The sequence below is a fragment of the Sus scrofa genome, chromosome 14 (genome assembly GCF_000003025.6).
Source record: "Sus scrofa isolate TJ Tabasco breed Duroc chromosome 14, Sscrofa11.1, whole genome shotgun sequence".
NCBI classification, from domain to species: Eukaryota; Metazoa; Chordata; class Mammalia; order Artiodactyla; family Suidae; genus Sus; species Sus scrofa.
The window spans coordinates 38,515,628-38,543,581 of NC_010456.5; the positions used below are offsets into that span (position 1 = coordinate 38,515,628).

General features: G+C 50.3%; 1 protein-coding gene across 2 annotated transcripts; it reads right to left on the reverse strand.

The window, feature by feature from the left end:
* Positions 208-27,954, reverse strand: PLBD2 (phospholipase B domain containing 2). 2 transcript variants are annotated; one of them, XM_013982918.2, is made up of 12 exons: positions 27,604-27,954; positions 21,599-21,692; positions 19,131-19,289; positions 16,943-17,043; positions 16,509-16,723; positions 9,367-9,464; positions 4,970-5,130; positions 4,302-4,397; positions 3,973-4,044; positions 2,878-3,030; positions 2,111-2,273; positions 208-2,000 (listed from the first exon to the last, which is right to left on the reverse strand). In XM_013982918.2, the coding sequence occupies exons 1-12, from the start codon at positions 27,891-27,893 to the stop codon at positions 1,833-1,835; spliced, it is 1,770 nt and encodes a 589-aa protein (XP_013838372.2). In that variant the 5' UTR covers positions 27,894-27,954; the 3' UTR covers positions 208-1,832. The 2 variants fall into 2 exon arrangements, with proteins under 2 accessions (XP_013838372.2, XP_020928112.1); XM_021072453.1 differs by having other exon boundaries at positions 9,367-9,461; positions 27,604-27,950.

Sequence of the window (27,954 nt, forward strand, 5' to 3'; positions counted from 1 at the left end):
CCCCCCCGCCAAGAGGGCTGTCGGGAGCTCAAGGGACCTCAGGAAAGACAATACTCTCAAAGGAGCTGGGAAATGTACCAGCGTAAAAGTTAAATTTTTAGAACCACAAATGGGTTATCGAGTCCCAGATAATAGGAGTTGTAAAGCTATCGAGAGAAATAGCAAACCCCAGCCCTCAACCTTGCTTGAGTTTCTCCAGAGCATTTATCAGCATCTTACACACCGTATGTTTATTTATTTTTACTATCTCCCTCCCCAGTGTAAACATCACAAGAGCAGGGATTTTTTTTTTTTTTTTTTTTTTTTTTTTTTGGTACCTGTTGTTATAAGGTATCCCCAGGACCTTGTAACAGTGCCTGGCATGTTCTAAGTGTTCCAATAAATTCCTGCTAATGAATGAATGCTGAGTGTGTGAGGCCTCATGTGGGTTACACCACAGCTACTATTGCAGTGAGTCCTCACCCCTCTCCCCCACACACACACTGCATGTGACATGCTGCTCACATTGCTACCTATGGTACAGACCAGTAGCTGAGGCTCAGAGAAGTCCTAGAGCTAGTAAGAGATGGAGACAGGGTTTGAGTCCAGGTCTCTGACTCCAGGGCTGTATGCTTTTTTCTCCCCAAGCACCTCACATTGAGTGACTCTTGTCTCTAGTGTAGGCTCTGTGTAAGATCAGATGGGGAGGGACTCTGTGCTGCTGATCTATACCCCCTAGGTAGGACTTGGGAAGGTCTTGGTGGTTAACAGGGCCCCAGAACTGGACACAGAACAAGGCGGGTGTTCAATAAACACATGGATATATGGGTGGTCAGACAGATATGAATGGGTAAGATGGGTCACTAGATGGATGATGGCTGGATGGATGGATGATTGGAAAATGGTTGGATGGATGGATGGATGGATGACGGTGCAGATGGACAAGGGGGTAGGTGGGTTGGCAGATGAATTAATGTGTAGATGGACAGATAGAAAGTGGACAGGAAGATGCATGGTGCAGAGCTCACATCTGAGAAGAGAAAGGATGCCAACCCAGCATTTCCCACTGACCCATGAAGCACAGCACAAGGGCCATGGCCTCTCTTGTTTAATGGCAGCACAGCCTGCGATTTGGTTCTCACAGCAGGGGACCTGCTTGCACTGCCCTGAGGCCAGAGGCAGGCCCTGGTGGGGGGCAGGGGCATGAGGCTGGAGCATGGGGGCTGACACTCCTGCCTGCCCCTGGAGAGAGGACACTTGGGCCCCTTCAGCCACAAGTGGCCAGAAACTTTGGTTTTTGTTTTCAAGTTTCTGTGCTCAAAGAAGCCAGCCAGGAGAAGAAACAGGGGAGCTGCTTCCTGAGGGGGCAAAGGGGCTGAGGGCTGGGAAGAGCAAGGCCAACACCAACCGGAGGCAGCACCCAGGCTTCGGGGACTGAAACCCCACAAGCTCCAGGAATGACACTGGGAGGGAGGCACTGGGACAGGCCTCTCCTGCTGGCCCCAGTGGGGCCCAGAACCTGATCCCAGGACCCCTCTCCAGCCTCTAGCCAGCATGTGGAAGGGGCCCAGGGGTTGGAAGAGAGAGCGAGAAGCAGGGACAGAGAGGCAGAGGAGAGGGGACCAACTTGGGAGTGTCAGATTTGGCTCCCTCCTTGGGGTTCTGGGCGCCACTCAGGAGGCCACCAAGGCAAGCCTGAACCTAGCTGATCTGGGTCCCTGATCTGGGCCTAGCAGAGGGCATCGCCCAATTGGGGCGGGGGGGGGGGCAGGCAGGAGGTCAGGGTGGCAGTCAGTTGGGCGGTCCCTGCTGGGGTCAGCAAGGACAGAAGCCAGCAGAGCAGAGCTGGAGCCTCAGTCCCATGAGACCTCGATAGGAGAGAACTTCCAGAGGTCAGGCTGGCCCATGTGCAGCAGGTGGCTGAAGGGAGAGGTGCTCCACTGGAATGGAGGCAGCTGGTCCCACGTGGGTCCACTGGCCGCCAGGAGGCCAAACACCCTGGCCAGGGCCATGCTGGTCACCTGGGGTGGGGCAGGGGACAGGAGGAGAGGCAGGTCATGAAGTTGTCCTGACCTGGGAGGCCCTGCAGCGCCCCTAACTTGGACCCCACCCACGGCCCCAGGCCTGGCACCTTCACGTCGATGCCCCCGTGGGAGCGCTGCTGCAGGGCCTGGAAGGGGTAGGAGCCATTGGATGGGTTGAGGTCGGATCGGGCCGAGATGGCGTTCTCGCCGTTGGCCTGGGGCTTGCAAGCTTTGCACAGTGACAGGGGGTCGTGCAGGAAGTCGTTGTATCTGGATGTGGAAAGGGAGGAAACATCAGTCCTGCCAGGAGAGGAGGCCAGATTTCTGGTGGGGGCAGCCCCCTGACCCCACCACCCACTTTCAATGGGCCCGGCTCCCCAAACCCAACCAGCTTCCATCACCCACCCCGCTTCCCCCAGTCCCTCCACACTCACCACTCAGACCTCCGCTCCACCATCCCTCCCTCCAGGAATCCCTCTGGGCCCTGTCCCCAGCCAGGCTGGAGACCCCGTTTTGCCCCTTTATGGCATCTGCTGAGCTTAGACATCCCCAGTCACATGTCCGCATCAGTGAGTACAGAATGGACTTTGCATCCCTGACGGGACAGGGTGTTCCCGAGGATAGGGGACCGGGGGGCAGATTCAGTGCCCGTTTCCCAGTCCCAAGCACAGGCGGTCCCTCCACGGCTGATAGGCATTCTCACCTGTAACACAAGGACGCCAAGAAGGCTCAGCCGAGTGCTGCCTTGGTACTGCTGTGCCAGCTGCTAACATTAGCACCACCTCCCCGCTGCCCCCCGGGCTTGCTAGGAGTTTGCAGTGAGTTACAATAAAGCTCCACGTGACTCTGGGCTCACGGTCCCCCCCCTGCGCACCTCATAAGCCGGATCATGGAGTCCAGATCATGCACCAGTGACTGGTTCCGCCGGAAGATCTGGGCCCGGGGGCTCCCGTTGTAGGAGAACCAGTCCCCGTAGTGGGCCACGAGGGCCGGCAGCCCGCTGGTGTTGAACACGGACTCAAAGGACCTGCCAGGTTCAGGGACAAGGATGGTCACTCATGACCCCCAGTGACTTCACCTGGCCGTGTGTGGCCAGGGAGGTGAAGAGGGCAGTCATGCTAGGACCTTAGCACCATGACAGTCGGGAGAACAATAATTGTGTCTTTTGTTTGTGCTGTGGGGGAGGGCTGGGCAGGGTGCCGAGCTAGGGCTCTGGGGCCCAAAAGACACAAGTTCAAAGCCTGGCTTCACAGTTGACCACCAATGGAACTTTGGAAAAGGTGGACACTTTCTCAGGGCCTCAGTTTCATCATCTGTGAAATGGGAATGGTGCTGTGGCGACCACACACGGAGGTTGCCCAGATCAGGTGAGATAACCCTGGTAAAGAGGGTCGAGAGGTGATGGCTGTGCAGCCAGGTTGAAGTGGCTCCAGCTGGGGAGCCATGGTGGGAGTCAGCACCTGAGCTGGCCACCCCCCACCACCCTGTGGTGGGTACAGACTGGGAGACCACATGGACACTGAGCCCACAGCTGTACCCCCAACTGTCAGGGCTTTCCTGGCAAAGAAGAGGGTGGACTGTGGTTTTCTTTGCTTTTTTTTTTTTTTTTTTTTTTTTTTTTTTTTTTTTTTCTTTTTTTTTTTTTTTTTTACTCTTTTTAGGGACACTCCCACAGCATATGGAAGTTCCCAGGCTAGAGGCTGAATTAGTTACAGCTGCCAGCCACAGCCACAGCCACAGACACCTGGGACCTGAGCTGTGTCTACGACCTACACCACAGCTCACAGCAATGCTGGATCCTTAACCCACTGAACAAGGCCAGGGATCAAACCCACATCCTCATGGATACTGGTGGGTTCAAGCCACAGTGGGAACTCCCCGCTCCGTGGATTTAAAGACTCGCCTGGGAAGGACGAGAGCACAGAGAGCTGAGCAAAGGGTGGGGCAAGAGCGAGAAGCGGGGACATACGGGATGTTGTAGCTGGCCCAGTAGGTCTTCTGGTAGAGCTCCGAGGTCTTGTCAGCCACCACCACCATGCCCCTGCGGGCGGGAAGAGACAGGACAGGTGTGGTGTAAAAAGGGGTTCCTGGGGGCACTGCCCCGCTTAAGGACCCCCAGTGGCTCCCCACTGCCTGGGGGTTGATTATGTCACAAATCTTTAGCCCCAGTCGGGGCTGCCCTCTCCCCCAGCCTAGCCTTCCTGAGGTTTTCCCTTCCCACACTCATTTCGGCTGCCTCCAGGCCTCCGCCCAGGCAGTTCCCTCTGCTGCAGCGCCTGCCCCTTTCCAGGTACTCACGGGATCTGCTCCAGAACGGTGAGCACCCTCCGCCCAGGGCTGGGCCCGCCGGGGAAGAAGGCCTTGTAGTCCACGATCATCCACTGGTTGTTGTACCTGCCCAAGGACGGTGGGCTGAATAGACCCTGGGGCCACTGCCCCAGCCTCTCCCCTCCCAGGGCTGCAAGAAGCCAGGAACCATGGGGCTGGGATGGTCTGGGGGCATCTTGCTGTCCAACTGTCACCTGCACACTGCAGCTAGACAAGACATCCTCAGACTCCTCTCTCGTCATGCTGCTGGCCTGCTCCAGAGGAGTCCATGGCTCCCTAGTGCTTACTGGAACAGAGGTCAATTCTTCTGCCTAACATACTACAACCCTGTCCTACCCAGTTCCAGTGTCTCTGGCTCATGCGGCCCCATCCACTCATGAGTACCTCCTTGGATGCCCCCCCCCCACTGTCCCCAGAGCTCTCAAGTTCCAAGTTTCTTCCTGTCTTCCCTCTGGGAGCCTTTCCCTGGGTGGAGGAGCCTGCAAGAGAAAGGCAACTCCTTTCCTTCCCTGTGCCTCAGTTTCCCCATGTACATAACAAGGAGAGGCCTCTGCAGAAGATGTGGGGTGTGTGACCCTGCTGCCCCATCAGGTCCCCCGGGGTCTGAGTATTAGTGGGGAGGGTGGGTGGCCACTCACGTGCCACTGTTGAACCTCTTGAAGATATCAGTCCAGGAGTCCCCATCTAAGGCCAGGCGGTTGGCCACGATGTTGCGTATCCACTCCAGCACACAGCCCTTGGGCTGCACGTACTTCCACAGGGCCGGGTTCTTATTACCAATGGTGGTCTCCAGGGTCACCTGTGGGAGAGTCAAGGGGGTGCTGCATGGAAAGGCTCCCTTACTTACAACCAGGGCATGCTGCCACCAAGTGGCAGCACTGTACCAATCATGGTTCACACATTGACAAAAATTGCCGACTATTTAGTTTTTAAAACCTCATGTCCCAACTTAGGTGCATGGTCCTCACTGGTTCTTTGGACGAGCATTGAGGGGAGTTCATGATCAAGATCATGCTTCCCACTTTGCCTTGGGGGAACAGTCCCTAAAAGAGCCCAAGGGGCCGCTCCCGTGAACCCACTCCCCTACCAAATCAGTCAACTCTTTCCCCAGATAGACAGTATCCCTTTATACCCCTTCTCGGCAGTTCTGCAGGGCAAGCAGGGTGGCTACCACTAACTCCATGAACTCTTATAACCCTCTTAGGGAAAACACAGCAAGGCTAGTAAGGCCCTTCTTCCTGAAAGGTAAACTGAGGCCCGAAGAAGCTAAGAGACTTGCAAAAAGGCTGGGAGGTGGACAGGTCAAGACTCAATCCCCAAATTTCCACTTTAACTTCCTAAACTGGTGCTTGTTCCCCTAGAGCAGGACGGTAGCATGCCTCTTCCTTTGTCATACAGAGCTGGAAAACAACTAACAGACAGCATTAGCCATAAATGCGATGTTTCAGAAAGGAATCCGTGGAGCTCCCATTGTGGCTCAGTGGGTTAAGAACCCGACAGGTATCCATGAGGATGCGGGTTCAATCCCTGGCCTCGCTCAGTGAGTTAAGGATCCGGCGTTGCCACAAGCTGTGGTTTAAGTCACAGATGCGGCTTGAATTGATCTACTGTGGCTATGGCTGTGCCTGTGGCCAGCAGCTGCAGTTCCGATTTGACCCCTGAGAACTTCCATATGCTGCAAGGGGAGCCTTAAAAAGACCAAAAAAAAAAAAAAAAAAAAAAGGAAGAGAGGAAGGGAGGGAGGATGGGTGGGAGGAAGCTGCAAAGCAAGCCTCTCAATAGCAATACCCAGGTGGGAATAGCTTCTCCCACTCCCCCACTCTGTACCCTCCTCATCCCTCAGCCAGCTGCTTTTCATATTCTAAGTCATTCATTGCCAAGACTCAGACCTACAGGACCTCAAAAGCCCCGGAGAAGCAGTTTCCTCTCTCTGAGCCAGGGGGAGGTTCTCAGCCTGGAGCAGGACTCAGGGAGTTTGCAGACTTGGGTGGAAGAAACATTACATCTTTATTTCCACTAATGTCACACCAAAATGCAGCACCTCCTTCCACCATGGATGCAGGTAACACACCACAGTGTTGCTAGTGGTACCTGAGACTGTGACCAACAAAAATCACAGATATTTTCCATCATATGACAGGGCTGCACAAATCTCAAAATAGCGTTCATTAAAAAAAAAAAAAGGAGTTCCCGCTGTGGTGCAGTGGCTTAAGAATCTGACCACAGCAGCTCAGGTTGCTGTGGAGGCACAGGTTCTATCCCTGGCCCAGCTCAGTGAATTAAGGGATCCAGCATGGCCGCAGCTACGGCTCAGATTCAATCTCTGGACCAGGAACTTCCATATGCCATTGGTGTGGTCATTAAAAAATATACATGGAAGATCCCAGGCTAGGGGGTCCAATCGGAGCTACAGCTGCCAGCCTACACCACAGCCACAGCAAAGCCAGATCGGAGCCACATCTCCGACCTACACCACAGTTCATGGCAACGCCAGATCCTTAACCCACTGAGAGAGGCCAGGGATCGAACCCACATCCTCATTCGTTAACCACTGCACCACAATGGGAACTCCCTCCTCATACTTCTAAATTACGGCAGGCAGCCTACCTGTGAACAGAGTTTGTTATTTAATGTGCTAATAAGCAGCACATACAGGCAGACTCCAGAGATATCACAGGTTCCATTCCAGACCACCACGATAAAGCAGGTATCTCAAGAAAGGCAGTCACATTGATTTTCTGGTTTCCCAGTGCACATGAAAGTTGTTTCCACTATACTGTAGGCTATTAAGTGTGCAATAGCATTATGTCAAGAAAAAATGTACCTAGCTTAATTTAAAAATACAAAACAGGGGGAGTTCCCGTCGTGGCGCAGTGGTTAACGAATCCGACTAGGAACCATGAGGTTGCGGGTTCGGTCCCTGGCCTTGCTCAGTGGGTTAAGGATCTGGCGTTGCTGTGAGCTGTGGTATAGGTTGCAGACTCGGCTTGGATCCCGCGTTGCTGTGGCTCTGGCTTAGGCCAGTGGCTACAGCTCCGATTCGACCCCTAGCCTGGGAACCTCCATATGCCGCGGGAGTGGCCCAAGAAATAGCAAAAAGACACAAAAAAAAAAAAAAAATACAAAACAGGGAGGTCCCATTGTGGCTCAGTGAAAATGAATCCAACTAGTATCCATGAGGATGCAAGTTCGATCCCTGGCCTCGCTCAGTAGGTCGGGAATCCCAGGTTGCTGTGGCTGTGGCGTAGGTCGGCAGCTGCAGCTCCAAATCAACCCCTAGCTTGGGAGCTTCCATATGCTGCGGGTGTGGCCCTAAAAAGACAAAAAAGAAAAAGAAAGAAACAAAAAACTGATTACAATCATCATATCAAAGATCACTACTAGTCACAGATCACCGTAAAGAATATAATAGTGAAAAAGTTTAAAATACCACAAGAATTACCAAAATGTGACGCAGAGACCTGAAATGAGAAAATGCTGTTGGAAAAGCGGTGCTAAGGAGTTCCCGTGGTAGCTCAGTGGTAATGAACCCAACTAGTATCCATGAGGACGTGGGTTCGATCCCTGGCCTCGCCCAGTGGGTTAAGAATCTGGCATTGCCTCGAGCTGTGGTGTAGGTGACAGACATGGCTTAGATCTGGCATTGCTGTGGCTGTGGCATAGGCTGGCAGCTGCAGCTCCAATTTGAACCCTAGCCTGGGAACTGCCATACGCTGCAGGTGTGGCCCAGATTAATTAATTAATTAATTAATTAAATGGCACTGAAAGACTTGCCTGATGCAGGATTGCTATAAACTTTCAATTTGTAAAAAATCACAATATCCACAAAGTGCAATGAAACAAGGTATGCTTGTATGTTATATTAAAAGGTTTACTTATCTAATATTTTGATAAAGTCATGTCAATGTAACTGGTTTCCTTTATAATCCAACAGATGCTGGCTTATGCATATAAAAGCATTATTCTGAGAAGGGGTCTGAAGCTCCCTTGACTGCCAAAGGAATCTAGAGCACAAAAACAATTAAGAATAACCTCGACGGGAGTTCCCGTTGTGGCTCAGCAATTATGAACCCAACTAGTACTCACGAGGACGTGGATCCCAGGCCTCACTCAGTGGGTTAAGGTGGCTGTGGCACAGGCCAGCAGCTACAGCTCCAATTCGACCCCTGGCCTGGGAACTTCCATATGCTGCAGGTGCAGCCCTAAAAAGCAAAAAAAAAAAAAAAAAGGAAAAAAAAGAAGAAGAACTCGAATGGAAGGTAAATTTCCTGATGAAACACTTTCCAGGTAACTGGATGAAACCATTTAGACTGTCTGTCTCCGGGCTTCACTCCTGCTTTCCCCACACCAGACAGCAGCAAGGGGGTCCCCTCACCCACCGCCTGGCCCCTCATGCTTCTGCCCACATTTAAGGGACTAAATCCCACGCTCCTTTCAAAAAGTCATAGAAAAAAAAGGGCCCCTCCTTTCCCCTCCCCAGGAACTGGCATCTTCTGTATCTAGGATTTTTTTTTTAAGTGATGCTTTTTTCTCCTCTCCAGTGTTGCCCTGGCGACCGCGAGGCCTGCCGCCCTGGTGAGCGGGTGCCAGGAACAGATTTCTAAACGAGTTTGGAGCTCAGCCAGGAAAACCGATAAAAACAACACATTGTAAACAACATTTATTCAGAAAACCTGGCCAGGTTTAGAGGGGTTTTGTGGCAAGCAAGAGGAAAAGCAGAAGAATGAGCAAGTCATGGTGGGGAGAGGGACGGCTTGTCCTAAATACATAAACACAAGACGAGGTCACTGAGGTCAAGGGTATTTTCAAAGGGCCCCAAGACCAGCAAGCAATTTCTAAGGAGTTGCGTTATCAGAGTCCCAGGCTGGCTGCAGGGTTTGGAGGCCGAGGGGCCGGGACTCCATTTTACAGGCGCCCCCTGCTGGCAGACGGCCTTGCCCCGGGGTGGTGCTGGGGGCTGTGTCTCCCTGCTGGTCCTGAGCTGCTGGCTGAGAAGCTACCCCAGGGAGAAAGGTGACAGCAGAGGATGACTCACCAGTCCGCTGCCCAGGATGTAGAAGTCATCACAGGAGAAAATGGTACCAGGGTAGGAAGAGAAGATCACTCTGTTGCCAGGAGCCGGGATGGGGTCTTCTGTCGGGGGAGAATGAGCCCAGTGTGGGGCGGGGGGCTGGTCAGACAAGCCCATATGGGGGCCTCTGCATGAGGCTTGGGATGCTCCAGGTGGAGCAGCAGGTTTCAGAAGAAGCCTCGACGCCACTTTCTGACTTAGAAACCAGGCCATCTGATGGGTGTGTGTGTGTTAAAAAAAAAAACCTAGTAGCAAAATATGAACCCAACTAGTACCCATGAGTTTTCTTTGTTTACTATTCCTTTTTTGGCTGTCCTTTATTTTTTTATTATTATTTTTTCTTTTCTTTTTAGGGCTCCACCTATGGCATATGGAAATTCCCAGGCTCGGGGGCAATCAGAGCTACAGCTTCAGGCCTACACCCCAGCCACTCCAGCTTGCAGCAACACCAGATCTTTATTTAACCCACTAATCGAGGTCAAGGATGGAACCTGTGTCCTCATGGATACTAGTCGGGTTCTTAACCCGCTGAACCACAATGGGAACTCCTCCTTTATTTATTTACCTTATTTTATTTTTGGCCACACCCACAGTATGTGGAAGTTCCCAGGCTAGGAATCAAACATGCACCCCAGCAGTGATAATGCCAGATCCTTAACTGCTAGGCCACTGGGGAACCGCCATCATGCTGTGCTTTTTTTTTTTTTTTGTTCGTTTGTTTGTTTTTAGTCTTTTTGTCTTTTTCCAGGGCTGCACTCGTGGCATATGGAGGTTTCCAGGCTAGGGGTCTAATTGGAGCTATAGCCGCTGGCCTATGCCACAGCCACAGGAACGCCAGATCCGAGCAGAGTCTGCGACCTACGCCACGGCTCATGGTAACACCGGATCCTTAACCCACTGAGCAAGGCCAGGGATCGAACCTGCAACCTCATTGTTCCTAGTTGGATTTGTTAACCACTGCGTCACGACGGGAACGCCATCATGCTGTGCTCTAGACTCTAGAACTTATTCGTCTTCTAATTGGAAGTTTGTACTCCCACCAACATCTCCCCATTTCCCACCTCCCCATAGCCCCTGGCAACCACCATTCTACTTCTCTGCTTATATTGAATTCAACTTTTTTCCATTCCACATATAAGTGAGATCAGTATTTGTCTTTCTCTGACTTATTTCACTTAGCATAATGTCCTCAGGTTCATCCATGTTGTTGTCAGTGGCAGGATCTTTTTTTCCAGCTAAATAATATTCCATTGTATGAATATATGTGTGTGTGTGTGTGTGTACCACATTTTCTTCATCCATTCATCTGTCAATGGATACTTAGTTGTTTCCCTATCTCAGGTCTGTAAATACTACCATGAACACGGGAGGGCAGACACCTCCTCGAGATTGCATTTCCTTTGGGTGCATACCTAGAAGCAAGATGGCTGGACCAGACGAGAGTGCGGGCTCTGGAGGGAGGAGACCTGCGTAGAATCTCAGGTTAGCCCCTTATCAACTGCTTGGTTTATGGCAAGTTACTTAGCCTTTTTGAAACTGGGAATAATAATCCTTCACCCTGCACGGGGCAGTTATAAGGATTTAATTTACAAGATCATGGAGGACAGACTTTCTAGCACAACAGTGGGTACCTAGCAGGCCTACAATCAAGGGTACCATGTACCAGACCAGCACTTGTCATGGGATGGGCTTTAGGTACAAAGGGTTCTAGGGTAGGGATGTGGGCCCCTGGAGGAGATGGGCCAAAGAAGCTATTTCTGAATAACTAATGACTAGATAAAAGGGGCAAAGTCATAACTGAACAGCCAAAACTGGAAGGGAAAATAACCAACACCAGTGGTGGTTCTGCAGGGGCTGGGGGCAGGGCGGGTTACAAGTGATTTTTATTCCTTCTTTGTGCTCCACTGTATTTTCTAAATTTCTCAGTGAACGTGTATTACTTAAGCAATTTGTTTGAATCACTAAGAGTTTGTGCAGTAGACAAAAAGAAATAATCCAAATATCCATCAACAGGTGAACGGATAAACAAACTGGAGTAGCTCAATACAGTGGAATATTAGGCAGCCATAAAAAGGGATGAGGTGCTGACACCTGCTACAGCATAGAGTAACCCTGAAAACACAATGCTGAGTGAAAGAAGCCAGTTAGAAGAAACCATTATTGAATGCCTCCATTGTTATGGGATGTCCAGAACAGGAAACTCCACAGAAACAGAAAGTAGATTAGTGGTTGCCAGGGGCTGGGAAGGGGGGAGAAAGAGAAGTGATTGCTCCATGGGTACAGTTTCCTGTTTTTGTGATGAAAATGATTTGTAAGTAGACAGGTGACAGCTGCACAACACTGTATTTTTTGTTTGGTGTTGTTTTGTTTTATTTTTGGCCACAGCCAAGGCATGAATTAGTTCCCAGGCCAGGGATTAAACCTGTGCCACAACAGCAACCAAAGCTGCTGCAGTCACAAGGCCAGATCCTTAACTCACTGCACCACAAAAGAACTCTGTACAACACTGTGAATGTTCTAAATGCCACTGAATTGTGCACATTAAAATAATTTTGTTTTGTTTTTTTTCCTTTTTATGGCTGCACCATTGCCATATGGAAGGTCCCAGGCTAGGTGTCAAATCAGAGCTGCAGCTGCTGGCCTACACCACAGCCACAGCAAGTAGGATCTGAGACACATCTGCAGCCTACACTGCAGCACGTGGCAACACCAGATCCTTAATCCACTGAGCAAGGCCAGGGATCAAACGTGCATCCTCACGGACACTATGTCAGGTTCTTAGCCTGCTGAGCCACAACAGGAATTCACACAAGGTGTCATATGAATTTCACCTCAATTAAATAAAAATAAAACTACAGAAGGTAGCAGTTCCTTTGTGGTGCAGTGAGTTAAAGGATCCGACCTTGTCACTGCAGTGGCTCAGGTTGCTGCTGTGGCATGGGTTGGGTCCTTGACCTGGGAACTCTTACATGGTGCAGGCACAGCCAAAAACAAAAAAAAAAAAAAAAAAAAGGAAACTACAAGTATAAATTTAAAAAAATTAGTATAAGTTTATATAAAGCTCTAGAACAGGCAAAATTAACCTAATGGGAAAAAAAAATCAGACGAGTACTGGCTGGGGAGAGGGGTGGAGAAAAACTGCATAGGTCACAGGGAGCTCTCTAGAGTGATGGAAATGTTCTATATCTTTACTGAATGGTGTTCACATGACCACATTTGTTTGTCCAAACCCATCAAATGATATACTCTAAATGTATACTTAACCTATTCACCAATAAAGTTAATACCAAAAAAAAAAAAAAAAAAACCAGAATGAACCTAGTCTGGGCCATCACTTATCACCCAGAAGAATGGCAAAAAAATTGAAATAAACCATAATACCCAGTGCTGGCAAGGCTGTGGGGAAAGTCAACACATCCACAGAATGGTGGTAGAAGTATAAACTGGCTCAACCATTTTTAGAGGCAATTTGACAAAACTGTAATTGTGCTCATCTCTCTCTCTTTCTTTCTTTTTTTTTTAATTGATTTTTTAGGGCCACACATGCAGCATATGGAAGTTCCCAGCCTAGGGGTCAAATCAGAGCTGCAACTGCCAGCCTCTGCAACAGTCACAGCAACAGCAAGATCCAAGCCACATCTGTGACCTATACCACAACTCATGGCAACGCCAGATCCTTAACCTACTGAACAAGGCCAGGGATTGAACTCGCATCCTCATGTATACTAGTCAGGTTCATTACCACTGAGCCACAACGGAAGCTCCCCACTCATCTTTTAACCCAGTGTTTCCACCAGGAAACACCTCTGGTGGCCCACCTGATTGCTGTAGCACCATTCGAAACAGCAAAGATCTGGAAATGGCCCAAATCCTCAACTGGGGACTAGTTAAAATTTAATATCCAGCTGTTAATGATGGACTGAACATGGCAATATCGAAAATTCTTCAAGGCCAGCTGTGGGGCAAAAGGAGCAAGTTGCAAACAATCATGAGCAAGGAACTATGATCTCATGTTTTTTCAAAAACCCAGAAAGCAAACTTTTCAGGGCTGTGCAATTATTCTGGAGACTACTGCAAAGGTGAATATATGTCACTGTGCATTTGTCAAAAATCCATAAACCTCTACCATACAAACAGTGAACTTGAATGTAAACCATGGACTTCAGTTAATAACGAATCCATATTGGTTGATGAATTGTAACTAATGAACCACACTAACGCAAGATGTTAATAACAGGGGGAAGTGGGCAGGGGGAGATATACGGGAACTCTCTGCACTGTGTATTCTATTCGTGAACCTAGGATTTTTCTAAGAAACAAAGTCTATTAATTTTAAAAAGGTCCATATATACAGATGTATAAATACATCTAAAAACATCTAAGAGTTCCCGGCGTGGTGCAGCGGAAACGAATCTGACTAGGAATCATGAGGTTGCGGGTTCGATCCCTGGCCTTGCTCGGTGGGTTAACGATCCAGCGTTGCCCTGAGCTGTGGTGTAGGTCGCAGACGCAGCTCAGATCCCATGTTGCTGTGGCTGTGGTATAGGCTGGCAGCTGTAGTTCCAATTGGACTCCTAGCCTGGGAACCTCCATGTGCCACAGGTGTGGCCCTAAAAAGACAAAAAAATAAAAAAATAAATAAATAAATAAAATAATAAAAATATCTAGATGGATCCAAACCAAAATGGCATCAGTGCTCTCCTCTTAGGAGAGGTCTGGTACTTGGGAGGAGGGGATCAAAGGAGATTTATTTCTTCCTCTCTATTGCTGGAATTTGTGACAGGGAGAATGTATCCATGCATTACTAATGTAGTAAAAATAAGTTAAAACCAGGAGTTCCCGTCGTGGTTCAGTGGTTAACGAATCTGACTAGGAACCATGAGGTTGCAGGTTCGATCCCTGGCCTTGCTCAGTGGGTTAAGGATCCGGTGTTGCAGTGAGCTGTGGTGTAGGTCACAGATGTGGCTCGGATCCTGCGTTACTGTGGCTGTGGCGTAGGCTGGCAGCTACAGCTCCAATTAGCCCCCTAGCCTGGGAACCTCCATATGCCATGGGTGCGGCCCTGGAAAAAGGCAAAAAGAAAATAAATAAATAAATAAATAATAAGTAAGTAAGTTAAAACCAATGGAAAATTGAGGTATATTTTTTAAAGTCTAGGGGAAAAAAAAAACCCAAATGTTTACAGAAATGAACGCGTGTGGGTTGTGGGATTTTCCAGCGACTTTCTGTGTGTGTGTGTGTGTTGCTGTGTTTTCCAATTTTCCATAACACATGCATACGACTTATGTAGGCTTTGAGCCAGGGAGCAAACCCATGCCACAGCACGACCCTAGCCACTGTAGTGAAAATACCAAATCCTTAACACATTGCACCACAAGAGCACTCCTGATTTATATAGGTATTTAAAAGATATTAAGATGCTAGTGGCTATATAGCAATGGGAATGAGAGCACCACAGCTACAGATGACAACATGGGTAAAACCCACAGACGTGAGACTAAGTGAAAGAAGCCCAATTCCATCTGTAAAGCATTTCAAATCCAGTAAATCTAGTCCAAGCCATGAGAAGTCAGTATGGGATGGGGATAACGCCTGTGAAGGGACAAGAGGGAAGCTTCTGGGGGCTGGGAATACTGTTTCTCAGTCTGGGTGCTATACATTGGTATGCGTTCAATGTGCAAAAAATTCATCTGTACGCTATGATGTGCATACTTTTCCGTATCAATGTCAATTTCAAAGTTCACTTTCTTTCTTTGCCACACTCACGGCATGTGGAAATTCCCAGGCCAGGGACCGAACCCAAGACATAGCAGTTTCCCAAGACACAGCAGTGACAACACCAGGTCTTTAACCACTACGCCACCAGGGAACTCTCTACTTTAAATTAATGGGCACCAGGTTGTGGCCAAACCACTACTGCAGTTGACATCCTTGTGCAGAAAGAGAAATGCTTCTCTAGGGACAGATATGGGCCAGAGGGTTGCTGGATCACAGGCGTGACAGATTTTAAATTTTGTTAGACGATGGCTAGGCTCCTCTTTAGGCCCCATGCCAGCTCATACCCCATTAGCAGTGAGTGAGGGTACACATTTCCCTACTCTCTTATCACCTCCTGGCAACATTAAGTTTTTCATTTTGGCTGAGGAGGCACTGCAAACATCTGGCAGTGGCTACCTCTGGGGCTGACACTGGGGCCAGGAATGACAGGGGGCGGGGCATGATGCGGGACTTTGGCCTCAGTGGCAAAGTCTTCCCATTTGACAGGAAGAATGTATTCGTGCATTCCTGTGTAGCTGATTGTGTGCAAGAATGGCTGTAATTCTCCCCGTGCTTGTGTCCACAACAGCCACCATGTGGCTCTGCTGTTCCTCACGTCATATGGTGGGGTCTGTTTCCCCACCTCTTGATCTGAACTGGTCACTTGACTTGCTTGAGCAACAGAATGTTGTGCCAGTTTCAAACAGCCCTCAAGAGGTTGAAGGCTTCCATGCTTCCCTGGCCAGATGTCACATAAACAAGCTTGAGCTAGCCTGTGGGAAGCTGAAAGACCATGGAGGCCAGAGGTCGCATCATTCCAGCTGACAGCCAACCCCCAGATTTGCAGATGAGGCCATCCTACGTCAGCCAGCTCACAGCAGCTGACTAAAGAAGCATCATTGATCCTGGTCAAGATCAGCAGGCTTAACCCAGAATAACAAAACAACCACAGAGCAAAAATAAACGGCTGTGTTTCAAGCCTTTGCTGCTTCAAATGTGGGGTGATTTGTTATGCAGCAGTAGCTTACTGATACACCTTGTGAGATAAAAATTAAAAGGAAGTAAACATGTGAAAAATAAGATGAGCTCAGAGCTTCCGCACAGCTTAGAAGGTTAAGGAGCTGGTGTTGTCACTGCTGTAGCTCTGGTTGTGGCTGCATCATGGGTTCAATCCCTGGCCTGGGAACTGCTATATGCCAAGATGTGGCCAAAAGAAAATAAGATGAGCTCTTAGAGGGGCCTTATGGTGACCCCAGTGTGTACAGGGCCAAGACCCACACCTCCTCATACTGCCCCTACGTGTACCCACACACACGTGAACACACACAGATCCATTCACACCTACCCACCGTGGGGCCCTTCTCTGAACTGGAACCAGTACTTCTTTATGATGCGCAGCATGTACTGGTAGGAGTGCCAGGTGTTGTGGGCAACCAGGAGGTCACTGTGGCCAGGCAGCAGCTTGATGAGGGCAGAGCAGGAGCCAGAGCCCATGGCATGCTTGGTCTTGGTTTTATTCAGGGCCAGCTCTAAGTCTTCAAGGTCCCCAGAGATCTGCAACAGGCTGAGGAGGGCCAGGGTGCCAAAGGGTTACCACGCCCGCTGGGAGTGCTGTTACCTACCCATTTCACAGAGGAGGAAGCCGAGGCACTGGGAGGTCAGGTGACCAGTCCAAGGCCATGGAGCCAGGAAGGGGCAGAGCTGGTACTGGAACCCAGGTCTGTCTGACTATAAGGCGTGTGGCCCTTTCCCCTACCCTATCCACACTGGGGGTGGCACTTACAGGAACCCCAAGGGTTTGATGGTGAACTTCCCAGTTGGAAAGGTCACACTGCCTCCATAGCTGTCCTCTAGGCCTTTCAGCTGCAGGAGGGTCAGCCGCACCTAGGGAGGGGAAGGGGAGGAGGCAGAGGGCAGGGGGCAGAGGGAGGGTAAGGCCTCTCCCCTAGGCTCACACCTTCTCCTGCAATGGGAGGGGTTCCAGCAAGAGAGGCTCAGGTGCACCCTCCAGGCTCCAGATAGCCCTGACCCCCACCACCACCCAGCCCTCTATGCCAAGCACCTTCATGCCATCACTTAACTATATGTCTCCACCCTGTGCCAACCCCTGATCATCCCCACTTAATTGCCCAGCTCAAAGCCACCTCTTCCAGGAAGCCTCCCAGCCTGCTGGCTCAGGGCACCTGTCTCAAGCAGCTGACTTCTCCCCACTGTCACTGTTCTGTAGCATACACACATATATATCACTGTGTCCCACACAAAGCCTTGGCCTGTGCTGGGCATACACCAGGCACTTAGTGAGCATCTGAAAGATGGATAGACAAAAGGATAGGTGGTGGATGGATGGACAGGCAGAAGTGATAAACGATGGTGGCCACAGAGTGAAACAAGAGAAGGACGGAGAGAAAGGCATCATCTCTTTAGATGGGAGGATGGAAGGAAGGATGCATTCAGGCAGGTGCATGAGTAGATGGACGGTTCAAAATGGATTCATTCTTCATCTGTAAGCACTCAACAAAATTCTACTTATGAAGCATCTACTATATGCCAGCCCCTGGGCTAGACACTGGGGACATTGCAGCAGACAAAGAAGATGCGGTCCCTGCTCTGGCCTCATGAGGCCCAAGTCCAGTTGAAGATAGTCTCTGAATGCCTCACTTGTGCTATAAAGAAGTGCAGGGGAAGTTACAGTCGTGGCTTAGTGGTTAACGAATCCAATTAGGAACCACGAGGTTGCAGGTTCGATCCCTGGCCTTGCTCAGTGGGTTAAGGACCTGGCGTTGCTGAGAGCTGTGGTGTAGGTTGCAGATGAGGCTTGGATCCCAAGTTGCTGTGGCTGTGGTGTAGGCTGGCAGCTACAGCTCCAATTAGACCCCTAGCTGGGAACTTCCATATGCTGCAGGTGCAGCCCTAGAAAAATACAAAAAGACAAAAAAAAAAAAAAAAAAAAAAGAAGAAGAAGAAGTGCAGGGAAGGGCCTGGGAGGTGAGGGAAGATGGCAGAAGGAACAGCACATTCAAAAGCCCTGAGGCCAGAGGTGACACATCTTGTTCAAGGAATGGGGAGGAGGCCAGGGAGGCTAAAGCACAGATCAAAGTCAGTAGGAGTGAGGCAGGGGAAGGAGAAGATGCAGGAGGGTGTTGAGGCCACAGTAAGGAGTACAGCCATTATCCCCAGAGAGCTGGGAAGCCCCTTGGGAGATTTATGAGAGCAGAGACAGAGCAGAGGAGATGGACCAACAGAGGGACACGCTGACTGAGAGGTGCCTAGACTCTGGCCAGAAGGAAGATGAGGAATGAAGCAGGGAAGGTGGTCTCTGAGAGATGGCTGGGCATGTGGATGGAGGGTAGATGGACAGACAGGGAGATGATGAACAGAGAGATAGGCAACCAAATAAGGTGTATCAACAAGGTGGGTGGATAGAAGATCTGACAACTGGGCTAAGATGAGCAGGTAGGTGACAGATGGATAAATGAGAGGAAGAGCACGAAAGATGTATAGGCTTGTGGGTAGGTGGATGAATAAGCTGACAAACTAGACGCATGGATGGATGAGTGGATGGATGGATGAGTGGATGGATAGGTGGATAGGTGGATGGATGGATGGATGGATGGATGGATGGAGGTGGGGATGGAGGGATGGGGATGGGATGGATGAGTGGATGGAGGGATGGATGGAGAGGTGGATGGATGGATGGTTGGATGGGTGGGTGAGTGGATGGGTAGAAGGGAGAAAGGGAAGGATGGACACAGAGGGAGAGAGGGAGGGAGGGAAGGTTGGATGGATGGGTAGATGGATGGAGGGGTAGGTAGATGGGTGAATGGAGGGAGGGAGAGACAAAGGACTGGCTAGAAGGATCAGGAGGCAGATAGATGGGCCAGCTGGAAACAGTAGCAGTCACAGTGGTGGCAGGTCCCAGAAGCTGACCCAAGCTGCCACCCCACCCCTCTGGGCATGGGGGCCACACCCACCTGGTGCCAATAAGCAGAGTCCTTGTTCAACTCCATCTCCTCCTGCATCCACTCCAGGTTGGCCTCCAGGAAGTTCTTGAGCCTCTCGCAGTAACTGACTTCGTACTCGAAGGGGCCGCAGTAATTAACCACCGTGTTCATCCAGTGCATGTAGATGAGCTGCAGGGGGGCGAGGTAGGCGAGGACAGGGGCGGGGCCGCGGGGCTGCTCTCATCCCTGAGGACCCCATGGGCTCCCCATTCAGACTCAGAGAAATCACTCTCACCCAGGTCTCCAAAGAGCCCAGGGGCCCTGGTGAAGCCACATTTCTGGATGCCTCCTTCCTCTGAAAGTCTTTGGCATTCAAAGTCTGTCCTAGATCACACCTTGTCTATTACTGGAGGGACCCCCCCCCCAGTCTATATATGTTTTCAAACTACCAGGGTTTTTTGAGCACCTGTTATGTCCTAAACTGAGTGACCTTGATAAGAGAATCCTGAGTGAGTTCCAGCAGCCCTCAAGAGCCTTCCCACCACCCCCCAGCCCCCACCCCCATCAATGTCACATGAACAAGCCTGGGCCGATCTGCTGGGGGTGCGGAGGAGGGAGGCCACTTGAATCCAGTCATCCCATCACCCAGCTGACAGACAGCCTCCCCTGAGGGCTGTTGTGCAAGCTAGTGAGATAACACCAGCAAAGCACCCTGCCCACATCTGGGGCTCCTCACAGAACAGTCACTTCTGGACTTGCCTCAGGGTCCTAACCAGCACCCAAAACGGTGCCAGCCTGACGCCCTGTCTGACCCCAAACATCAAGGTCCTGGGGGGAGTCTCAACTGGGTGGACAAAGGAGGAGAGTGAGTTTATAAAAGGCTGTCACACTGTATGCTGTCTCCTGTGACATGCTCTTCCCCTTCAGTGTCACACATCTCAGACCCACCACACTGCTTTCACAGTCACTGCTCTACAGTCCTGCGCTGTGCAGGCTACCGGTACATCTGCTGGTGGTGTTTGCATGTTCCCACCTCAGGGCTGCTTTGAACCCTCCATGCACGTCCTCGGGTCACCTCTAGGGGAAACACCTAAGAAGTGGGGCTGCTGGGTCCCAGGGCATGTGTGTGTTCCACTCTGCAAGTTAACACCAAATTATTTTCCAATGTGGATGTCACACCTGCACCATGGCATGGGAGCATGGCTGGCACAACCACAGCCTCCCCAACTCCTGATGCTGTCTGCCTTCTGCAATTGGTGAGGGCCACTTTTAAAAAGCCCCAAAGCAGGTAAAGCAAAATGATATGCTGCTTAAGGCTTCATCCCGTGTAGTTTTACTACTTCAACCAAAGGAAGGGAGTGGAAGTAACTCAAAATCTACCCACTGATGAAATAAAATAGTCTATTCCTACAATGCAATACTATTTAGCCATAAAAAGGAATAAAGAACTACCACACGCTAAACTATAGAGGGAAGAGCTCCTGTTGTGGTGCAGGGGAAACAAATCTAACTAGGAACCATGAGGTTGTGGGTTCGATCCCTGGCCTCAATCAGTGGGTTAAGGATTCGGTGTTACCATGGGCTGTGGTGTAAGTTGCAGACATCGCTCAGATTCAGAGTTGCTGTGGCTGTGGTGTAGGCCGGCAGCTGTAGCTCCTATTCAGCCCCTAGCCTGGGAACCTCCATGTGCCGCGGGTACAGTCCTAAAAAGCAAAAAATAAATTAAAAAATAAAACATGGAGGGACCCTAAAAACATGTTAAGCTAAAGAAGCCACATACTGTATGATTCCTTTTATAGGAAATGTCCAGAATAAGCAAATCCGTAGAGACAGAAAGTAGATAGCAGTTGCCAGGGGCTGGGTAGAAGGAGGGCAAAGGGAAGTTTGCTAGTAGGTATGGGGTTTCTTTCCAGGGTTGTAAGAATGTTCTGGAATGTTCTGGAATTAGATAGTAGTGATGGTTGTGTAACCTTATGACTATACTAAGAAGCACTGAATTTCAAATATATATATATGAATTTCAAATACACACACACACACACATATTGGCTATGTCTGCAGCATGCAGAAGTTTCCAGGTCAGGGATCAAATCCGTGCCACAACAGTGACAATGCCAGATCCTTAACCCACTGAACCACCAGGGAACTCTCTGGTTTGTGAATTCTATCTCAACATAAATGAATGAATGAATGACAGGGAATGACAGACACCACATAGAGGGGGTGGGGGTCTCTAGGGTAGGGGAGGTAAGGGCATGGAGTTGAGAATGGGGGCTTCAGTGGTATTAACAAGCTAGCGTTTAGTTTGGGTGTTCATTGTATTCTTATGCTTCATAACTTGGAATGTGTCATATTTTTCCTATGCATCAAATAAGACTATAAATTTTTAACAGATACATGTGAGCCCACTCTTCACATATCTCAGAACCCTCCAAAGTTCCCTGGGGAGCACACTTGATGAGCACAGGGCACCCCAGGTTTCCCCATCTGGCCCTTACCTCCTCGGACACGGCGGCCTCCGCCACGCCTGCTGCGTAGGCCTGCAGGCTGTCATTGTAGTGGCCATTCGTGTGCAGCTCCAGAAAGGCCCACCTGAGGAGGGAGGAGAGGGCACACCTGGTCAGTGAGGGGCCAAGCATGAAATGGATCCTCAGCTGAGCAGGCAACCATCTGCAGTTTTAAACCACAGAAAACCACCTGGCAACGCCGGATCCTTCACACACTGAGCAAGACCAGGGATCGAACACGCAACCTCATGGTTCCTAGTCAGATTTGTTAACCACCGAGCCACGATGGGAACTCTTTTTTTTTTTTTTTTGCCTTTGATCTCATTTAATTTCACTGTCATTATTAGGCAGGTAAAAAACAACAGATTGGCAAGTTTAGTCCCTGTTCAAGGTTATATTCCACTAGAACCAGGACTTAATCCCAGAAACCACTTCGAATGTATTGTACCAGGCTCTCTGTCTAGATCAAGGGATTATAATTTGATGGATTTCATTAGGAAGAGGTTTCTGTGGTTCTCGTCTTTATCCTTGATAAAATAACATGTTTCCTATTTCCAATGCCCTAGATGTCTGCGGCATGGGGGCCAAGAGTCCTGGAGTCCATAGTGCTGAAGTTCATGCTTCTGGAATTCATCCACAGGGGATCCGAGGAGGTTCTGTGCTGTTTCATGTACTCGAGAAGCAAGAAGCTGAGCTGGAGGAGGTCACATGGGGCTTTGGCTATGAGTTCATCCTGGGAAAACTCCCTCCTGGGTCAGCCTCCAGGACAGGTACCAGCAGAGGGTCCATGTGCCCAACATGACATCCGTGGAGATTGAGAACCTAACCTCTGAGGACAGTGGGTCGTACAGGGCTTGAGGGAGCTGCACTGGAGGACTAGAATTTACCTGGCTTTTCCACCTCACTGTGTATGGTATGTGATCTCCCTCACCCCAGTTCCTTGCCTTATCTCCTTTTGTGCTAGGAGGGTCACGTAGGCTTCATTTTGTTGGATTTCATTAAAACTCCAACCTTAAGATTCTGTTTTCTCCCCTGATAATAAGGTATGTAAGTTAGCCACAAAAGGAGAACAGAATTGAAATTCACAGGTAGGGAGAAAATCATTCAGTGTTTTGGGAGAAGAAAATGGAAATTTGAGGAAAATGGGAATTTTTGTAATAACGCTGTTCTTTCTAAAACTGGGTTGGAGTTCCCACTGTGATGCAGCGGTTAATGAATCTGACCAGTAACCATGAGGTTGCTGGTTCGATCCCCGGCCTCGCCCAGTGGGCCAAGGATCCAGCGTTGCCCCAAGCCGTGGTGTAGGCCACAGATGCGGCTCAGATCCTGAGTTGCTGTGGCTCCGGCATAGGCCGGCGGCTACAGCTCCAATTAGACCCTAGCCTCGGAACCTCCACATGCCGTCTGGGTCTGACATCTCATTAGCACATGGAAGTCAGCCATATGGTTCTAGAAACCCACTGCATATATGGGCAGATTACTGTCAGGCCCTTCTGGACGTCTCAGGAGGGCCCGATTTTCCTCAGCTCTGGTCAGAAATGCTGCTGTGAACAAGGACCCTCACCTGCATGTGCGAGGGTGCTATGAGCACCAGTCACAGGATGGGTCCCTTACTTCGGCCTCGGTGGCAGAAAAGAAAAGAAAAGGAAAAAAAAAAAAAAAAAGAGCTAACAGTGGTGATATATGGAAAGAAAGAATGGGGGCTCCGTTTATCTTCCATATCCCTTCTCGCCTTTCCAAACTGCTCCAATTTTTCCATGAAAAATTAAAGTACTTGTATAATAATTCCAAAAATGTAAAAGAGAAGAGCCACATGACTCCTTCAAGCTGGACAGAAATGAAAAGGACATGTGAGAGTGACAATTCCCCCCCACATACACCCCATCCCCCAGCCAGGCTGCAGTACCGCAGATACAGGATTAGTCACTCACTGCCCTTGTCCAAGAGAAAGTCTCCTGCAATTCTAAAGGGCAGCTGAGGTGATTCGCTTCCCCCCCCTTTTTTTTTTTTTGCCATGCCAGCAACATGAGGAAGTTCCCAGGCCAGAGATCGAACCTGAGCCACAGCAGTGACTCAAGCCACAGCAGTGATAAAATGCCGGATCCTTAACTGCTAGGCCACCAGGAACTCCATGGATGATTCGGTTTGGATGGGGTTTATTCACTTGGCCTAAGTCCTAGGTGGGTTTCTGCCTACCCTTCCCATTCATGAGGGGATTTCAGTGCTGGATCCCCTGAGCTGCTCTCCAGGGCTCCCTCTGCTGCCTCGGGCCCTGAGCCCTAATCAGTTTTTTCAAGGACTCTGAAAAGCTGTCACAGAGATGAGGCAGCTGCCAATGGCCACCTGTAGTAAGTGTCCAGACAGAGATCTGAACCTAGATCTCCCCGATGAGAAGCCTGAAACCTTGCCTCACACCACACCTCCTTACTCTTCCAGCCTCAGCTGCCCCACCTGTGAAATGGGAAGACCTGGACATCAGCCAATGGCTTTGGGAATCCTTTACTGCTGTGCTGGCTGGCAACTCTGAGAAACTCTACCCTACTTCCTGGCCAAAATGAAACAACAACAACACATACAAACAAACAAAAACATCACTGAGGGGGAGTTCCTGTCGTGGCTTGGAGGAAACAAATCTGACTAGTATCCATGAAGGTGCAGATTCAATCCCTGCCCTCGCTCAGTGGGTTAAGGATCCTGTGTTGCCTTGAACTGTGGTGTAGGTTGCAGACAGGGCTCAGATCATCTGTTGCTGTGGCTGTGGCGTAGGCCGGCAGCTACACCTCTGATTTGACCCGCTGGCCTGGGAACTTCCATATACCAGGGGTGCGGCTCAAAAAAAAAAAAAAAAACAAAAATCACTGAGAAGAGTGTTTCTAAAGCAAAATGCCTCCATTAGACTGTTCTTGATTTAGAGATCATGTCCTTCTGGCTTGTTTGGTTTTAAAATAGCTGATCATCTATTAGATAAAATGGGCAGAGATCGATAAATATTGTTCTGGTTTGTTTTTAATGCACTTGCTTGACAAAAATAAAAAGTCAGCTGCACTGAATCTTGTTTGTCCAGTCTTCTTCTTTTTTTTTTTTTTTTTTTTTTTCTGGTCAGTCTAGGGGCCACACTGGGATTTTATGTCAGGGGCAGCTATTCCTCTGAGGTGACTTCAGGGTCTAATGAAAAGGCGAACCATTCTTGTGAGATGAGCAGGGGGTCACAAACCTCCCTTTGTCCCCATTGCCCCTTCAGTGTACAGTGAACCCTGGACACCCTCTATCATGTGGGCTGTACCACCTTATCTGTGGCTATCACTCCTTTCCCATACGTGATGGTACAAGTTTATTTTCTGTGACTTTTCAAAGAAACAGCTGGGTGGTATTAATCCATTTTACTGTGCTGGGTTTCTGCTTGTTGGGTGCTAGACTGGGGTTGTTTCCCAGCTTCCTAATAGGTTAATTCCCTCTTATTGGTATTTATTTCCTCTCCCCTCTGGAAGGCAATTTAGGTCACATAGCTGGTTGTAGGGCAGGGGGATCAGGTCAGAGAAGGAGGAGAAGGTAAGGTTGGAGGATTCGGCATCCCCAGGACCACAGTCAGAGCCAGGCCAGCAGAGGCACTGCTCTGGGGGCATCTCTGATTCCCAAGCGTCAAACCCTTCATGTTTCAGGCTACACGGGGAGCGTCAGTCCAGAGTCAAATACAACACAAATGAAAGAAGAGAGATTAGGGGAAAGGGACATGGAAGTTATCCTGCCAGTCCCAGGATCTGGTGACATCCTGGGTCAGGATGATTTCCATGATTCCATGATTTCCACCCTCCAAAAAATGAGACAGTCACCTGCAGATCAGAGGTTCTGCTGCTTGGGGGCCAGAACACCCCAGATGCTGTTCTCTTTTGTTTTCCTGTTTCATTTTCTTCCATTTTCGGGCCACACATGCGGCATTTGATCCCTTCCCAGGCTAGGGGTTGAATTGGAGCTACAGCTGCCAGCCTACACCACAGCCACAGCAACACCAGATCCGAGCCGCGTCTGCAACCTACACTACAGCTCATGGCAGTGCCAGATCCTTAACCCACCAGTCGAGGCCAGAGATCGAACCTGTATCCTAGTCGGGTACTTAACGTACTGAGACACAATGGGGACTCCCCAGATGCCTCTCTTACATCTCACTTCTCAAGAGGGTATCGTTAAGGACCTCGGTTTCCCTGCTTATAAAATGGGGGTTTCCCACACAGGTTTCCCTACATCATTGACTCAAGCACTGTCCAACACTGAAGGAAAGGGGCAGGCTGGACAGAGAAGATGCCAGAACGGTGAGGTGAGAGAAAGAAGTGTGGAAGAGACCAGGGTTCACATCTCAGGCCTGTTTCCCCAACTGCGAAATGGAGGCAGAGGACACCCGCTCCTTTCTTTCATTCCCTCCACCTTTTAATAAATAAACGGAGGTGTTTCCTGTGATTCCCCTGAATTTCCCATTGAGCCCCACCTTCCAGAGAGGAAACAGGCTCAGAGAGGTGAAGTGATTTGCCCAGGGTCACACAGCACCAGATTGGGGCCTGGAAGAACTTTCCACCCAGCACAATCAAGGGAGCCTTCCCCCCACTTCTCAGTTTTCCATAATTGAGATCAATGCAGCCCACTCAGGGCCTGCTGGGGCCAAAGCCCCTTCCCCATGCTGGGCCTTCCTGCTGTGCCTCCTTCCCTGACTGGCATCCAGGCAGAGACGGTCATGGCTCTCCTAAACGGGGCCAAAACCATAAATGAGTCAGCAGAAACTGGGTCATCAGATTCCAGAGTCACATCGCCACAGAGTTTTAGTTCACTCCATAGACATCAGCCCACTTTGTGGCTTCCTCTCCCTGGGAGCCCTCCCAGATTAGCCCCACCTAGCTCCTGTGTCTGCAGCAAATCCTTTCCCCACAATCTCTGGTCTATACATCTCCCTAATACCCTCCCAAGTACCACAAAGCACCAGAATGGAGTGTCCTCAGTGTCTTGTGTCTCCCCAACACCTGCCGGAATTAATGAAGATGGCAAAATGGATGAGGGAAGCAGCAGGAGGAGCTATGCCTGCTGGAGGAGGCAGTATGTTCTAAGCACTGAGATGAGCCTAAGATGGAGGGGTGGGGGAGCACAGGGCTCCCTAAGATCCCCAACACAACCTGGATCCAGGACCTGGGTCTTACTGACAAGGCTCTAAGATTTTTCCCCACTCCCACGATTTTCCCCCCTGGCACCGTTTCCCCCACTGAATGGGGACCCCTGTCAGGTCTGTGTACCCATGGCCAAGCACACCAGGTGAGTGAATGGGCACAAGCCCTGGTACAAGACCTGAGAGGGCACCACCCAAGCTCCCAGCCAGAGCACATCCTCAGCATCCAAGCCATAGACAGGCAAATGAAAGCCCAGGCAAACAGAGGAGTTCGGTAAGAATCATACATCAGAATGACAGCCTGGACCCCAGTGATTAGGATAGTGATCGTGACTGCCAAGGATGGAGTACTTGGCTCCATACGAAGTATCTGTCTGGCCAGACGATTTTCCCCTGGACCAAGGCTCTGTGAATTTAGGGGCCCTCTGTTTTTAGACTGGCCTGGAATCCAAGTTCAGTCCTCTTGCTCTGATTCTGCAAAGGAGGCAGGGTGGCTGGCACCTATGGGGTAAGCTACAACCAAGGAAGTGTGAGTTTCTCCTGGAGAGCTATTACCACCTTTCTGGTCTGTGGGGGTGAGACAGGGGTTGAGAGTGCTGGCCTCGGTGGGGATAGAAGTTACTGTATCACTAAGGAAACAGATATTGTCATTCCTGGCTGATGGCAAAGGACGGGTCCTCAGGAGTTGAGGGATGCTGCAACAGCCTCACCCAAGCACGGTGCTGCAGCCTCAGAGGCGGGAAACTGACCCCCGGGGAGACCAGGTTGGGACACTGTCACCTGCAAGAGGCCCAGAGCCCACACAACTCCCTCCCCACGCTGGGCCGCGCGAGGTCGGGCCAACCCTTACCCGTTCTCGTGGATGGCGTTGGTAAGGTTGGCCCAGGCCACGGCGTCAGGGTGGCGGCCATCCACCAGGCGCAGCTGGCCCGTCTCAGTGTCCAGGAGCACCGAGCGGCTGCGGGAGGCGGGTGGGACCGATCTGCCGCTTCCCCGGTAGCCCTTTGGGGTCGGGATCGCGCTGGTCAGGCCGCTCAGGAACAGCCCGACCAGTAGGGCCAGCACCAGGGCCAGCGCCAGCGCCCGCGTCAGCGCCCGGGCCAGGCGGCCGCCCGGGGAGCCGTACATCGGTGCCACCATGACAGCGCGGAGCTGGGCGCCACAGCCTGACTCACGTGACTGCCCTCCGCTGCGGAGGGCG

Coding starts and splice junctions, on each gene's coding strand:
- PLBD2 (XM_013982918.2), bottom strand. CDS start 27,893: ATGGTGGCACCGATGTACGGCTCCCCGGGCGGCCGCCTGGCCCGGGCG. Junction 5,131..9,366: donor ACATCCTGGGCAGCGGACTG/GTGAGTCATCCT, acceptor ACTCTCCCACAG/GTGACCCTGGAGACCACCAT. Junction 2,001..2,110: donor ACGGGGGCATCGACGTGAAG/GTGCCAGGCCTG, acceptor GCCCCACCCCAG/GTGACCAGCATGGCCCTGGC.